Source organism: Gekko japonicus, unplaced genomic scaffold, assembly GCF_001447785.1.
Source record: "Gekko japonicus isolate JY-2015 unplaced genomic scaffold, Gekko_japonicus_V1.1 scaffold893, whole genome shotgun sequence".
In the NCBI taxonomy this organism is placed as follows: domain Eukaryota; kingdom Metazoa; phylum Chordata; class Lepidosauria; order Squamata; family Gekkonidae; genus Gekko; species Gekko japonicus.
Genome location: NW_015170302.1, coordinates 208781 through 223114, shown reverse-complemented (window position 1 = coordinate 223114; position 14334 = coordinate 208781). Strand labels below are relative to the sequence as shown.

General features: G+C 48.3%; 1 protein-coding gene across 1 annotated transcript in view; it reads right to left on the bottom strand.

The window, feature by feature from the left end:
• Positions 1-4260: 4260 nt before the first annotated feature.
• MMP23B (matrix metallopeptidase 23B) overlaps positions 4261-14334 on the bottom strand; it is a 28087-nt gene continuing 18013 nt past the window's right edge. The window contains exons 6-8 of the mRNA XM_015417953.1: positions 8035-8145; positions 5810-5936; positions 4261-4518 (exon numbers count right to left, since the gene is read on the bottom strand). Coding sequence (XP_015273439.1) covers positions 4344-4518; positions 5810-5936; positions 8035-8145 — 413 coding nt within the window. The 3' untranslated portion in view covers positions 4261-4343. The remainder of the gene's footprint in view (positions 4519-5809; positions 5937-8034; positions 8146-14334) is intronic.

Below are 14334 nucleotides of genomic sequence, written 5' to 3'. Positions count from 1 at the left end.
AGGACTCTTCTACAGAAAACAAAACAAAAACTTGAAGTTCGTTTTTGGAACTTTCTTTCCCTTTTATTTTAAAAAAAAACTTTTTATTTTGGTTGGTGTCTCTCGCTTGTAAATTTGTAGAATAAAAACAAATTCCCTTTTTAATTGTTTAAATCCCGTGTAAAGGATATTCCTTGGTTTTTCCACAAGCATCAGATGTAGGGAAGGATTTGCACAAAGTTTTATACATTTCTCTCCTCCTCTCTCTTTCTCAGTCATTGTGTTCTCTGTACCAAGGTTGCCTTTCTCAGCTTCGCTACTGCAAATTGGAATACGATGTCCATGAATGAGTTTCTTTTTTTATGGGAGGAAATGCGATTTCCGCCCATTGGCTTTCGTTATTCATAGACAACCGGGCTTTAGAGTGGACTGAATCGAACCCACACCCTCCTGCCAGCAATTATTTATAATGAACTGAGCAAAATCACTCTTGACTGACTTTACGGCGTCCTAAAAGATTATATGATCTAAACCAGAAATGATGCTGACTTTTTATATATATATCTTTCCCCCAGAAACAGATTTTGATAGGTTTGTGAAAAGGGCTTAATTTGCACCTCTGAAAAAGAGAGTTCCCACCCACCCCCAGGGCTGGAGGTGGCATGGCTCTGCAGGAAAAGTGGGGCATTTTAACTTCCAGAAGGTAGTTTCTAGTCCTCATGGCTGCTTAGGTTTGTGCACCGTGCTTTCCTGAATAAGCTCCAGTTTCTGCACTTGTAGGCGGGGCTTTGGGGGTGCAATGTAACCTTCTCTATTACTGGCAAAAACATATCATGCAGTACATAATGTATACAGGTCCTAGACTTCCTTTTTTATTTACAAACACAGCATTAGTTAAAAAACCAGTGCACTGCATCTAAGCAACCCTGGATATATATTTTTTTTAAACACGCACTGGTCTTGTTCTTCATTACGCACCGGGTTCAGATTTGCCATGGTTCTTTTTGTTTGTGTGAAACTGATCGTCTGTGGCAGCATGTATGTTTGGTGGGGAGCACGTTACTGCCCCAACAGGGGAAACGGACGATCGATCGGAGCCCTGCTGGACAGCTGACTTGGTGTCACAGGATGGCTGGAGCTGTCCTGGGACGACGGCAGCAGCAAAAGCTCCAGTACCCAGGACGAATCCTCCCGTTTGTGCAACCGTAGCATCAGCAGCCAAAACATTTTCGTTTCTCATAACTAGCAAGGTGCTTTTGTAAAAAAATCCTTTGCAGAAGAAAGGGGTGGTATGTCTTTGTACAGTTTGTATATTTTGAGAAGAAACCAGACATGCAACTTTTGTATATGAGATATTTCCCCCTTGAAACTACGTTTTGCCACAGCAGTGGAAGACGGAACAGTTATCCTTGTTGACTGCTAATATGTTTGACTGAGCCAGGTTCCTCTATTTGTGTTCTTTTGTTTTTGTGGATGTGCGGATTTTTTGTCCTGTGTCTATAAAAATGAGAGACTATTTCACTGGGTTATTCTTCAGATTTTAAAAAAAATGGTCAGATTTCAGCTAGAAACGTCGCCTATTGTGGCTTTCCTTATGGGGATCCCACCAGTTTCAGTAGACCATCCAGTGATGTAGATGTATGCTGCTGGAAACTTCATTTTTTAAAAAAAAGACAAACTGCATCGAACTGGTGCTCCGCTTAACATTAAAAGTTATTTTATCCATTTCAAATAAACACAAGATGCACAAAGGCAGGCTCCCCTGTTTCATCCTCTCTGAATCACCTGTCTCTGAGGGTTACGCATCTGCAGCTAAAGGTTTTAGCATCATGTCTTTGCTTAGAAATGGCCACCTTTCTCCACTTCGGTTTTTTGGAACGGCCACTTCCAAGAAGTTCTGCTTAGCCTGGAAGGTTATACATACACCGTCTGTTCTGGTGAGTTCTGCTTTGTCTCCAAGGTCTGACCTTTTTTAAACATCTGGTAATCTTACACCCACGTCAGCAAACCTATTCGCAAAATACATTTGATGGAGGTAGAGAAACAAAGCAATATGTGATTTAAATCCAGACGGCTGACTCCTAAAAGAGTGGCTAATTCTAAGCCAGGGCGGGCATTAACACAAAACATGCATTTCTGTGTGCTTTCTCTCTCCACTTAATTTCCTTGAGTATTCATTTGGACTTGTCTTGATTTCATTTTGAAGGCTACGGAGACACCATAATTCTAGATTATTGTGGGGGGGGGGAAACAAATTCAAAATCCAGACTGGGAAGGGAAGCACTTTATTAAACCAGAACAGCGGCAATTTACTGGCAAATAACCTAAGTAGTCTCACAGCCTTCCAGAAGCTGCAGACCAGAGTATTTTTTTTAATAATGATAATAAAAAGCTTTTGTGGTCAGTATTGAAACCAAGAGAGAAAAACGCTTCTCCGCATGCACCAAGGTGCAAAACGGAGGCACTGATCTCTAGGGCTTAGCTGGTTATCATTTACCGTTTCAAAAAGGTGGCTCAGGTGGGACCAACATGAAATGAACACAGAGACTTAGCACCTTAAAGCGGTTCGGAGCACTTCCTAATGACAATCTCTGTAATCTTTCTTATCCCTTAAGACAGGTCCCCAACGTGACGCCATCGGCCTTTCCTGCTGTCCGCCAAGTCTTTTTAGAAACCAGGTGGGGCTTCCGCCCAGCAAGGCTTCTGATTGGCTGGGCAGGTTTTTAGGAACTGCTTTGGCAGCCGCTGCCACCACAGCACAAGGGTCTTTGTTGCGTGACTGAAGATAAGCTGCAGCAGCCATTCTGTGGCCGCACCCGTGACGCTACATCAGAATTCCAAAGGTGCCCACAGACTCAAAAAGGCCGAGGACCCCTGCCGTAGGCTATTTCTGCGTTTGGCGCAGCAGTCGAGCGTTTAAGGCCACCGGAAGTGAAGGCTGAGGCGGTATTTGGCTCCAGGGCGTCTATCCCCACTTCTCAGATGGAAGTCATTGAACTAGAATCACGGAGTGGGACGGGTCCATAGAGGCCACCTAGTCCAACCCTCTGCTCAGTGCAGGATCGTCCTAGAGCAGGGGTGGGCAAACTGGCTCCACGTATCAGCCACGCAGAATAAACATCAGCTGTTTGAGAGCCGCAAGACATCAACACATATTACGCATTTCTATTGGAAAATATGCTTTTAAAAACATTAAATTAGACTGTGCGAAAGAGCAGCATGCGGCTACCAAGCTGCTGTTTGGCCACCCCTGGCCTAGAGCGTCCCTGACAAGTGTTTGTCCGGCCGCTGCTTAAAGACTGCCCAGGGAGGGGGGAGCTCGCCACCTCCCCAGGCAGCTGATTCCACTGTGGCATAACTCTTTACTATAACAAAGTTTTCCCTAATATCCAGCTGGTACCTTCTCGCCCTTAATTTAAACCCATTATCGTGAGTCCTCTCCTCTGCTGCCAACAGGAACAGATCCCTGCCCTCCTCTAAGGGACAGCCCTTCAAATACTTCAAGAGAGACATCCATTCCCCCCCCCTCAACCTCCTCTTCTCCAGATTAAAGATTCCCAAGTCCCTCAGCCTTTCCTCATAGGGCTTGGTCTCCAGGCCCCCGATCACCCTCGTGGCTCTCCTCTGCATCCATTCCATTCTGTCCACATCCCTTTTGAAGTGAGGCCTCCAGAACTGCACACAATAATCCAGGTGCAGCCTGACCAATGCAGTGTACAGCGGGACTATGACATCTTTCAGTTTGGATGTTCTGTTCTGTTGATACACCCCAAGATCACATTAACCTTTTTTGCCGCTGCATCACACTGGCTGCTCATATTTAACTTATGGTCCACCTGTACCCCAAGATCTTGTTCACACACACACACATACACTGCTACCCAGAAGTATATCCCCCATCCTGTGTGCATGTTCCTCATTTTTGTTATCCAGATGCAGAACTCAGCACTTATCCTTGTTAAATTGCATGTTGTTCACATCCGCCCACTTTCCCAATACCAATCTTAGAATCTGAAAAAAAAAAACCTGGCATTTCGGACCAGACCTTCGAGACACTTCTGTTTTTAAAGAATAACCGTGTGTTTTGCCATCCATAACGCCACAGTGGTAAGCTAACAAACAAACTATCAGCCCTGCTATCTTCATCTCTATGATCAGGAGGACTGCTAAAAGAGAAACCTTCCTAATTGTCCATGCACACTTTTTTAAAAAAAGAAGCAATGGTCTCAGGTTGAGGAAATGCCAGCATCCCCAACAGGGTAGCCGAATGGCAGAGGGCGGGAAGGGGAGGGAGGTGCTTTGCAGATCAGCTATGCGGTTGCCAAGAGTCCAAAGTTCCTGCAAAGAACTCCTCCCCAACCCCCCTACTGCTTCACCTTGACTCTCCAGGAGTACGTTGTGAGGATCTTTGACTTCTTCTTGACGATGCACGTATAGGTGCCTTCGTTGATCGCGTTGGCTATGATGCTCATGTGGTCGTCGTTCAATGAGAGGTACCCCGGATAGGAATATTCCAGAAGTTCCTTATCTTTGTACCAGCTATAGGGGGGGGGGGAGAGATGAGAGAGAATAGGGGAAAGGGGCAGCAGTCATTTGGGAGGATAAGCATACGTATTGCTCAGTTTCGGTTTTAAAAAGGAGACTCTGTGTTTTAGCTCAGGGGCAGTAAATGCCAACATAGCTTTGGAATCCAGTAAAGGATTGCCACAGACTTCTGATACCTCCTTCGTACTGTTCTGGGGAGGGATCCTTGCCCCCCCCCCAAGCAGTATTTCAGGGTGGCCACTCTACAGCTAAAAAACCCCCCCCCCCCCAATTGTATCCCAGTCTGGTAGGAGCTCTGTGCAGGTTGAAGCGTTAACTGGGCTGAGAATCGTATATGTACTCATTCACTGTTCTCCAGCCCCATAGGAAGAGCCCTTCTGGATCGGACCAGTGGTCCATCTAGTCCAGCATCCTGTCTCACACAGTGGCCAAAGAGTTACTCTGGACGGCCAACAACAGGGCATGGAGCCTGAGGCCTTCATAAGAACATCAGAAGAGCCCTGCTGGATCAGACCAAGAGTCCATTTAGTCCAGCATCCTGTCTCACACAGTGGCCAACCAGCTCCTCTGGAGGGCCAACAACAGGGCATGCAGGCCAAGACCTTCCCCCAATGTTGCCTAGAGACAGAGGAGAGGAAGAACATGTTCTGCCTCCCACCATAATGCTAGAATTCACCTAATGGTCGTTTGCTTAATGCCGTTGATGGGTAGTAGATTCAGGGCAGACAAAAGGAAGTGAGTTTTAGATCTCGAGTGAAAGCTAACTGAAAGAATCCGCCACTGCAAGCCACAGTAAGGGTTCACTGGCTGAGATGGCTTTAAAACAGAAATCAAGACCAAGTCATTAAAAAAATCAACAGCAATTAGCCATGATTGCTCATTGGAACCTCCATGGTCAAAGGCAGTATACCTCTGAATACCAGTTGCTGGGGGAAGGAAAGAAGGAGAGAAAGAGGAGGAGGAGGAGGCGTCATGGCTTACAATCTCCTTTGCTTCCTCTCCCTATAACAGATACCCTGTGAGGTAGGTGGGGCTGAGAGAGCTCTGAGAGAACTGTGGTTGGCCCAAGGTCCCCCAACTGGCTGCATGTGGAGGAGCTGGGGAATCAAACCCGGTTCTCCAGATTAGAGTCCATTGCTCTTAACCACTACACCAAGCTGGCTCTCAAGGAAGATCTGTTCTCTTCCTGCCCCATTTGGAGGCTTCCCAGAGGTTATTCTTTGAATCTGCGTGCCAGGTGGCTTGGTCTGAAGCAGGGGCCAATGAGACAAAGCAAGATACTCACTAAACTTTGCCCTTTTTATGAATGATCTTCCGCCCGCACTGGAAAGTGACATTCCTGCCCTCTGGGACAATCCTCGTTTTCATCCTTGACGGAGGCGGGGTCGGCACCACAGTCGGGAAAGGGAAATCTGGACCCGAAACAAAACCAGACATGGGACTTGGAATCAGAGCAGTTGCACAGAGAGCGTGACGTAAAACACAGGTCCACAGAGTACTCGTAACTTGTAAAATATGGAGAGACCTCACCCTGAGTCAGAGGTCTCATCCTTCTATCTCACTACTGTTTATTCAGGACTCAGAGACAGAGAAAAGTTTTCCCGTTGCCAGCAGCCTGAGATATTTTTTAACCAGAGTTGCCAGGCGGTGTTTCCTCTAAGCTGAGTTGGTGTGAGCTAGCTCACAGGTTTTTAGCCTCCAGCTCACACGTTTTTGTCTGAGCTCAGGAAGGATGGGGCTCCAGAGCAAACGACTTCATGTAGCACCCAAATCGCTCGCTCACCACTTTAATGCCAGTCGCTCACAAAGTAGAATTTTTGCTCACAAGACTCCGCAGCTTAGAGGGAGCATGGATGCCAGGGACTGAACTTGGGGCCTCCAGCATGCCAAGCAGGTGCTAGTATTGGGAAGGGCAGCCTCCAAGGAATAGCAAGACCATGACACAGAGGGAGGCAATGGCAAACCACCTCTGGGAAACGTCCCATGCCTTAAAAAACACAAGTCTAGCTCACCACCTAGTGGTAAAAGGTAAAGGTAAAGGTTCCCTTGCTTGAAAGCCAGTCAAATCCGACTCTAGGGTTGCGGTGCTCATCTCTGTTTCCAAGCCGAAGAGCCAGCGCTGTCCAAAGACATTTCTGTGGTCATGTGGCCGGCATGACTAAACACCAAGGCGCACGGAACGTTGTTACCTTCCCACCGAAGTGGTACCTATTCATCTACTTGCAATTTCTTGCTTTCGAACTGCTAGGTTGCCAGGAGCTGGAACTAGAGACGGGAGCTCACTCCATCATGCGGCACCCGGGTCTCGAACGGCTGAACTACTGACCTTCCACAGCTTGCAGTTCAGTGTCTTAACCACTTGAGCCACCGCAGCTGTACATGTACCTAGTGGATGACACAGGAAAGAATTACTGTACAAGTTCAAACTGTTAAAGACACATTAACAAGTCATATAAATTTCTACTTGATTTTACTAGGTGAACTTCATCCGAAGACAGAAGCCCAGTCACAGTGCCAAGGATGTTAAGGATGGAGGATGTTAAGGATGGAACGTTTCGACTGAACGTCTTTTTCAACCATCAGTTTGCTATCCGAATAAAATGCTGTAAAGATTTGGGAGCTGCTCTCAGCCAGTTTAGATAACTTGTACCTTTAATGGAAACATGAAGTAAAGAATAGTACTACAAACTGATGGTTGAAAAAGACGTTCAGTCGAAACGTTCCATCCTTAACATCCTCCATCCTTAACATCCTTGGCACTGTGACTGGGCTTCTGTCTTCGGATGAAGTTCACCTAGTAAAATCAAGTAGAAATTTATATGACTTGTTAATGTGTCTTTAACAGTTTGAACTTGTACAGTAATTCTTTCCTGTGTCATTGACTTTACAAATTACTGGGTCCACTTGTGTTGTTTTCCATGTACCTAGTGGTACATAACGCTAAAAGAGCTAGAACCTCTGGCTGCCAGACAATCTTAGGATCTCCAGGCTATTCTACACGCAATGCATATGATAGCTAATTGATTGATTCCCAGGGAGCCTGCAAAATACTGGTCCAGATGTACCAACAGCTGCCTGAGCCAATCGAAAACAGCTTTACGGGTCTTTAATAGCAGATCCTTCTAGGGCAGTGGTGGCGAACCTATGGCACGGGTGCCCGAGGTGGCACTCAGAGCCCTCTCTGTGGGCACGCGTGCCATCACCCCAGCCAGGCCCAGACCATCATTAAAGTGTCGAATTCTCTGCCAAATAATTTTAAGTAAATGAAAGCATTTGGGATTGCTTTCCTTACTTTGTTTGGATCATCTTAAGTTAATGTATGAGTGGTTTTTTCTAAAGTAAAACCTCAGTATTCGGGTTAAATGGCCGTGTTGGCACTTTGCGATCAATAAGTGGGTTTTGGGTCGCAGTTTGGGCACTCGGTCTCTAAAAGGTTCGCCATCACTGTTCTAGGGGGATGGATTCCAGGCTCCCGACTGTTCACAAAAACTGGGAGGGACTCATGATTACCCAAGCAGAAGTCACAGCTGTAGGGGCAGTGCTTCTTCATCAGCGTCGTCCGCTTCCTGCAGAAGCCCTTCCGAGTCCAGGAAGGGCAGAGAAAGAGTCGGTCTTTACAACCTGAAACGGGAGAAACCGTCAATTTAAAATAAGATAAAAATCACAGCAAAGGGACAGGGTGCTGGGAGCCAGGAAAAGGAGGAGAGGAAATCCCTAGAGATTTGGGGTTGGGCAGAGTTGGGGGAGGGAGCTCGTCAGGGATGTGATGCCATGTGGCCCGCCCTCTGAAGCAGCCATTTCCTCCAAGGGAACTGAGCTCTGTAGTCTAGTCTGGAGATCAGTGGTAATTCTGGAGAAAGTTTTGAGTCAGAAAATCCCTGGAGATTTGGGTGGGGAGCCTGGAGAGGGCAGGGTCTGGGGCAAGAAGAGAGACCAGCAGGGTATAATAAGAACATCAGAATAGCCCTGCTGGATCAGACCAGTGGTCTATCTAGTCCAGCCTCCTGTCTCACGCAGTGGCCAACCAGTTCCTCTGGAGGTTCAACAACAGGGCAGAGAGGCCAATGCCTTCATTAGAACATCAGAAGAGCCCTGCTGGATTAGACCAGTGGTCCATCTAGTCCCGCATCCTGTCTCACACAGTGGCCAACCAGCTCCTCTGGAGGGCCAACAACAGGGCATAGAGTCCGAAACCTTTTTAAGAACATCAGAAGAGCTCTGCTGGGTCAGACAAGTGGTCCATCTAGTCCAGCATCCTGTCTCACATGGTGGCCAACCAGTTCCTCTGGAGGTCCAACAACAGGGCATAGAGGCCGAGACCTTCCTAAGAACATCAGAAGTGCCCTGCTGGGTCAGACCAGTGGTCCATCTAGTCCAGCATCCTGTCTCACACGGTGGCCAACCAGTTCCTCTGGAGGTCCAACAACAGAGCACAGAGGCCGAAACCTTCCTAAGAATATCAGAAGAGCCCTGCTGGGTCAGACCCATGGTCCATCTAGTCCAGCATCCTGTCTCACACGGTGGCCAACCGGTTCCTCTGGAGGGCCAACAACAGGGCATAGAGGCCGAGGCCTTCATTAGAACATCAGAAGAGCCCTGCTGGACCAGACCCGTGGTCCATCTAGTCTAGCATCCAGCCTCACACAGTGGCCAACCAGTTCCTTCTGGAGAGCCAGCAACGGGACATAGAGGCTGAGACCTTCAGAAGAACATCAGAAGAGCCCTGCTGGATCAGACCAGTAGTCCATCTAGTCCAGCCTCCTGTCTCACACAGTGGCCAACCAGTTCCTTTGGGGGCCAACAACAGGGCATAGAGGCCAAGGCCTTCCTAAGAACATCAGAAGAGCCCTGCTGGATCAGACCCGTGGTCCATCTAGTCCACCATCCTGTCTCACACAGTGGCCAACCAGTTCCTCTGGAAGGGCACAGAGGTTGAGATCTTAACCTAATATTGCCTCTAGGCACTGGGAATCAAAGGTTGACGGCCTCTGAATGTGGAGGTTCCCTTTAGTCACCATGGCTAATAGACACTGACGGACACACTCCTGGACTCTTCAGCCTTTCCTCACAGGGAATGTGCTCCAGCCTAGGGTTCCCAGGTGCCCCCTGGCCACCGATGGGGGATGGGGGGTAGGGTTGTCAGATCCAGGTTGGGAAACTCCTGGAGATTTGGGGGATGGAGCCTGGGGAGGGGAGAGACCTCAGTAGGGCACAATGCCATAGAGTCTACCTTCCGAAGCAGCCGTTTTCTCCCTCTCAGTCTCATAATGCCATAGACTTTAGGGTTCCCAGGTCCCCCCGTCCAGTGGCAAGGGATGGGGGGCATAGGGTTGCCAGATCCAGGTTGGGAAACTCCTGGAGATTTGGGGGATGGAGCCTGGGGAGGACAGGGACCTCAGTGGGACACAGTGCCATAGAGTTCATCCCCTCCAAAGCATCCATTTTCTCCAGGGGAACAGATCTCTGTAGTCTGGAGATGAGCTCTAATGTCAGCAAGCTGCCAATTGTTTCTACTTTCGTTTTCTATGCGTTTCTGTTTATGTGCTTAATTGCTTCATCGCAGTAACATGTATCTCTCAAGGCCACAGGTGGTTGCCACTGGATAGTTGCTTGGGTTATCTCACGGAGGTGCCATGGGAAGAATATCTGTTTATGCCGCATAGTAACGTTTGCTCCCAGGCCTAATGGCACGCGTGGGAACTCCCGTAATTGGGCATCGCTTATTTGAATGCACTATAACCTGCCATGTCCTTTGAATCCTCGTCATTCCTCACAGTGTTCCTGTCGATGCTTCTTCAGCTTCAAATAAAAGTAAAACCTTTCTATAAGTGTGTACTTTGTTGTGGCTGTGGGAACTTGACATCTAAGGGACCCCCCCCCCCAGGTCTCAGCTGGAGGCTGGCATCACTAGATAGCAGCCATTTCCTCCAGGGAAACTGATCCCTCTGTAGATCAGTTGTAATTCTGGGAGATCTCCAGGCCCCACCTGGAGTTTGGCAGCCACAAGCGTAGCTGCAGTATAAGGGTTGGGAGAAGAGGAGGAAATTGTGGAGAAATGGGGGCTGCGATGGGGGAAGAACAGCTCTGGAATGGAGGGGCCCACAAACACCTTGGTTTGGTGTTTGGTGTCGTGGTCAGGAGCGCAGACTCTAATCTGGGAGAACCGGGTTTGATTCCCCACTCCTCCACTTGCACCTGGCCGGATGACCTTGGGCAAGCCGTAGTTCTGACAAGAGCTGTTCTTGAAAAAAGAGCAGTTTCTGTCAAGAGCTCTCTCAGCCCCACCGACCTCACAGGGTGTCTGTTGTGGGGAGGGGAAGGGAAAGGAGTTTTGTCAGCCGCTCTGAGACACCTTCGGGCAGTGAAGGGCGGGGTACAAATCCAATCTCTTCTTCTTCTTCTTCTTCACAAGGGGAGGGCATAAAAACCCGTAGCTGGCCCTGGCTACCGCCAACTCGTGGGCATTCATAAATGTACAGATAAGCAGAGAGTGGGGAAAACAAACCCCCGACAGCCTTGCAGAATAACAGAGGGGATTATAAGGAATGAGCAAGAGAAGGTCTTTTGTTGACTTGCTTATAGAAGAACAATCCAGGACTGCTGGGACCCCGCCCCGCTTTCTAAAGCCCTTCCTGGGAGTGAGCAGAGAGCTGGTTTGGCAGAGAGATCTAGAGCTGGACGGGGAAGCCAACGCAAATATCGTTTTCAAAGACCAAGCGCGCAAAAGGAGGACTGATTCCCTTCCGACGCCTCCTTCTTGGTCTGCGGGTAGCCACGCGCTCTCTTCCTTCAGGCCGTTTCCCCGTTCCTTAAGCTAGAAACTGAATTCCGGCGATGGACTGAAGTCCTTTTCGTTTTCTGGACCTTCTTTTTGTTACCCCCCAAAATTTGAGGAGACGGTTCAAGCCACTAATCCCCAGATCAAAAGCATCTTGTCTCACATAAGATTCTCGGTTTGGCCGTAGCAATATTTTGGCTTAAGCGGTAGATGCCTGGAGGAAGAGGGACAAAACGAACTCATTTAGCCACTGAAGGTTTTCTGTAGGGTAGGCAAGTGAAGCCCAGTCCAATCTTGTCAGCTCTCGGAAGCTAAGCAGGGTCAGCCCTGGTTAGTACTTGGATGGGAAACCACCAGGGAAGGCCGGGGTTGCTACGCAGAGGCAGGCGATGGCAAACCACCTCTGAACGTCTCTTGCCTTGACCTGGATCGCCCAGGCTAGCCTGATCTCTTATCAGATCTTGGAAGCTAAGTAGGGTTGGCCCTAGGTAAAGGTAAAGGTTCCCTTGCTCGAAAGCCAGTCGAATCCCACTCTAGGGTTGCGGTGCTCATCTCCGTTTCAAAGCCGAAGAGCCAGCGCTGTCCGAAGACGTTTCCGTGGTCATGTGGCCGGCATGACTAAACACCAAGGCGCACGGAACGCTGTTACCTTCCCACCGAAGTGGTACCTATTTATCTACTTGCAATTTCTTGCTTTCGAACTGCTAGGTTGGCAGGAGCTGGAACCAGAGACGGGAGCTCACTCCATCATGCGGCCCCCGGGTCTCGAACCGCTGAACTACCGACCTTCCACAGCCTGCAGTTCAGCGTCTAAACCACTGGAGCCACCGCAGCTCCCAAGGGTTGGCCCTAGTTAGTATTTATTTCTTATTTTATTTATCGTCTGGCAGAATTACACGCAGGAGGCATATAATAATATAAAATACGCAACCAAGTTGATACAACGGGTATGCAGACTGATTGGGCACTCCCCCTAAATTCTAATATCTAAAATTTCAATCCACTCGATCGCAGCTGGGGAGAGTTCAAAAAGCTCTGTCACATCTCCCTGGAAAGCTCGACGCTCATGTTCCTGGGACAGATGGAAAACAGTTTGGCAGGCTGCAGCACAATCACGTTCAGGCCCTGATACTTTGCCCCATTTAAACGGCAGGTCTGCACAACTGCCAAACCCAGCTCGTATTCTATTAGCCATCTTCCATTCTTTAAGTGGCAAGTCAGATCCTGCAGGCCTCAATCCTTTGGAGCTCAGGGTAGGGACACCAGTTGGGCAGCTACCTGGTTAGTATTTGGATCTGGTTAGTATTTGCCCTGGTTAGTATTTGTATGGGAGACCCCCCAAGGAAGTCCAAGGTCCCCACGCAGAGGCAGGCAAGGGCAAACCACCTCTGTCCGTCTCTTCCCTTGAAACTCCTATGAGGCACCATAAATTGGCTGTCCCTTGATGGCATTATCCGGCACCACCAGGCAAGTGATGGGCCAGGGTCTACATCTGGCTCACAGAACCGCCCAGGGGCTCCTCTGCATTATGCAATAGTCTCCTGCATGAACCTAGATACGGGCAAAGGGCACCTAGATACGGGCAAAGGGCACTTCAATGTTCACCCACCTCCAGAACAACACTAGAGGCTTTGGCTTTGCATAACTTGGTTGCTCGTTCCAGGGCTCTTTTTGTAGAAAAAGCCCAGCAGGAACTCATTAGCATAATAGGCCACACCCAACAGCAGAAACTCATTAGCATATTAGGCCATGCCCCTGCCAACACAGCTCATTAGCACATTAGGACGCACCCCCATGTTACCAGAAGTGTGGTCATCCAGCCACACCCACCTTTTGCTTGCTATTCTGTTTACCTTGTTTGTTGTCAAAACCCAGGGCCTTTTTTGTAGCAGGAACGCCTTTGCATGTTAGGCCACACACCCCTAATGTAGCCAATCCTAATGAGTTTCTGCTGTTGGGTGTGGCCTATTATGCTAATGAGTTCCTGCTGGGCGTGGCCAACTTGGGAGCCAGACTGAACTCCGTTCCTGTGTGTTCCTGCCCAAAAATAGCCCTGCTCATTCCCATTTGCCTGCACGATAGCGAAGGCTGCCAACCTCCAGGTGGGGCCTGGAGATCTCCTGGAATTACAACGGCTCTCCAGACTACAGAGATCAGGTCCCCTGGCAAAAATGGCTGCTCTGGAGGGTGGATTCCATGGCATCATGCCCTGCTGAGGTCCCTCCTCTCCCCAACCCCCCCTTCCCAGGCTCCACCCCTAAATCTCCAGGAATTCCCCAGCCTGGAGTTAGCAACCCCGAATTGATGGATCACACACAGAGGCAGAGAGGTACATAATGGGGGCTCTGCCAAAGCCTCAGCTGTTGTTCACAACAGTTTACAATTTAAAAGCTGGTGGTGTCAACAACAACATCAAAATAAGTGCATACAACAACTATAAATATGGCACAGAATACAATGTTTCCTCCTTTGAAGATAAATATTAGTCCATATAGTCTGTTCAACTTGGTAGGAGGAATCCACATGTACAAAGCATTTCCAAAAACAGCCTTTGCAAAAACGCCTGTTCCAGATACTTAAAGGACACATTTCCATCAACTTCTTCAGTTTGCCGGCTGCGTAGTTGGAACCCGATGTCAACAATTTCTCCTGACAACAAGGTTCATAGTGTGAAGAGCCAATCATAAGGAGGAAACATTGTATTCCATGCCTTGTTTATAGTTATAGTATGCCTCAATGATAGAGTTTAGTGTTTTCAATTCTATAAAGTTTTGCTTAATATCCAAAACATGGTGGTAGTCCTACCTAGTGAACAGAAACAGAAAACCTTTATTCGGCATAACATAGATAAATCAAACAAAGGAAAAAGTTAAAGGGTAGGTACAAGGAACAACATCAACCAATATTCCCAATATCTCAAAATACAAGGCAATCCTAGCATGGTTTACAAGGTTTACAGGATATTACTCTTGACTTCCATACATGGGTCAGAAATTCTGCAACAGATAGCGTTATTGCTGGGCTCTTGTCTG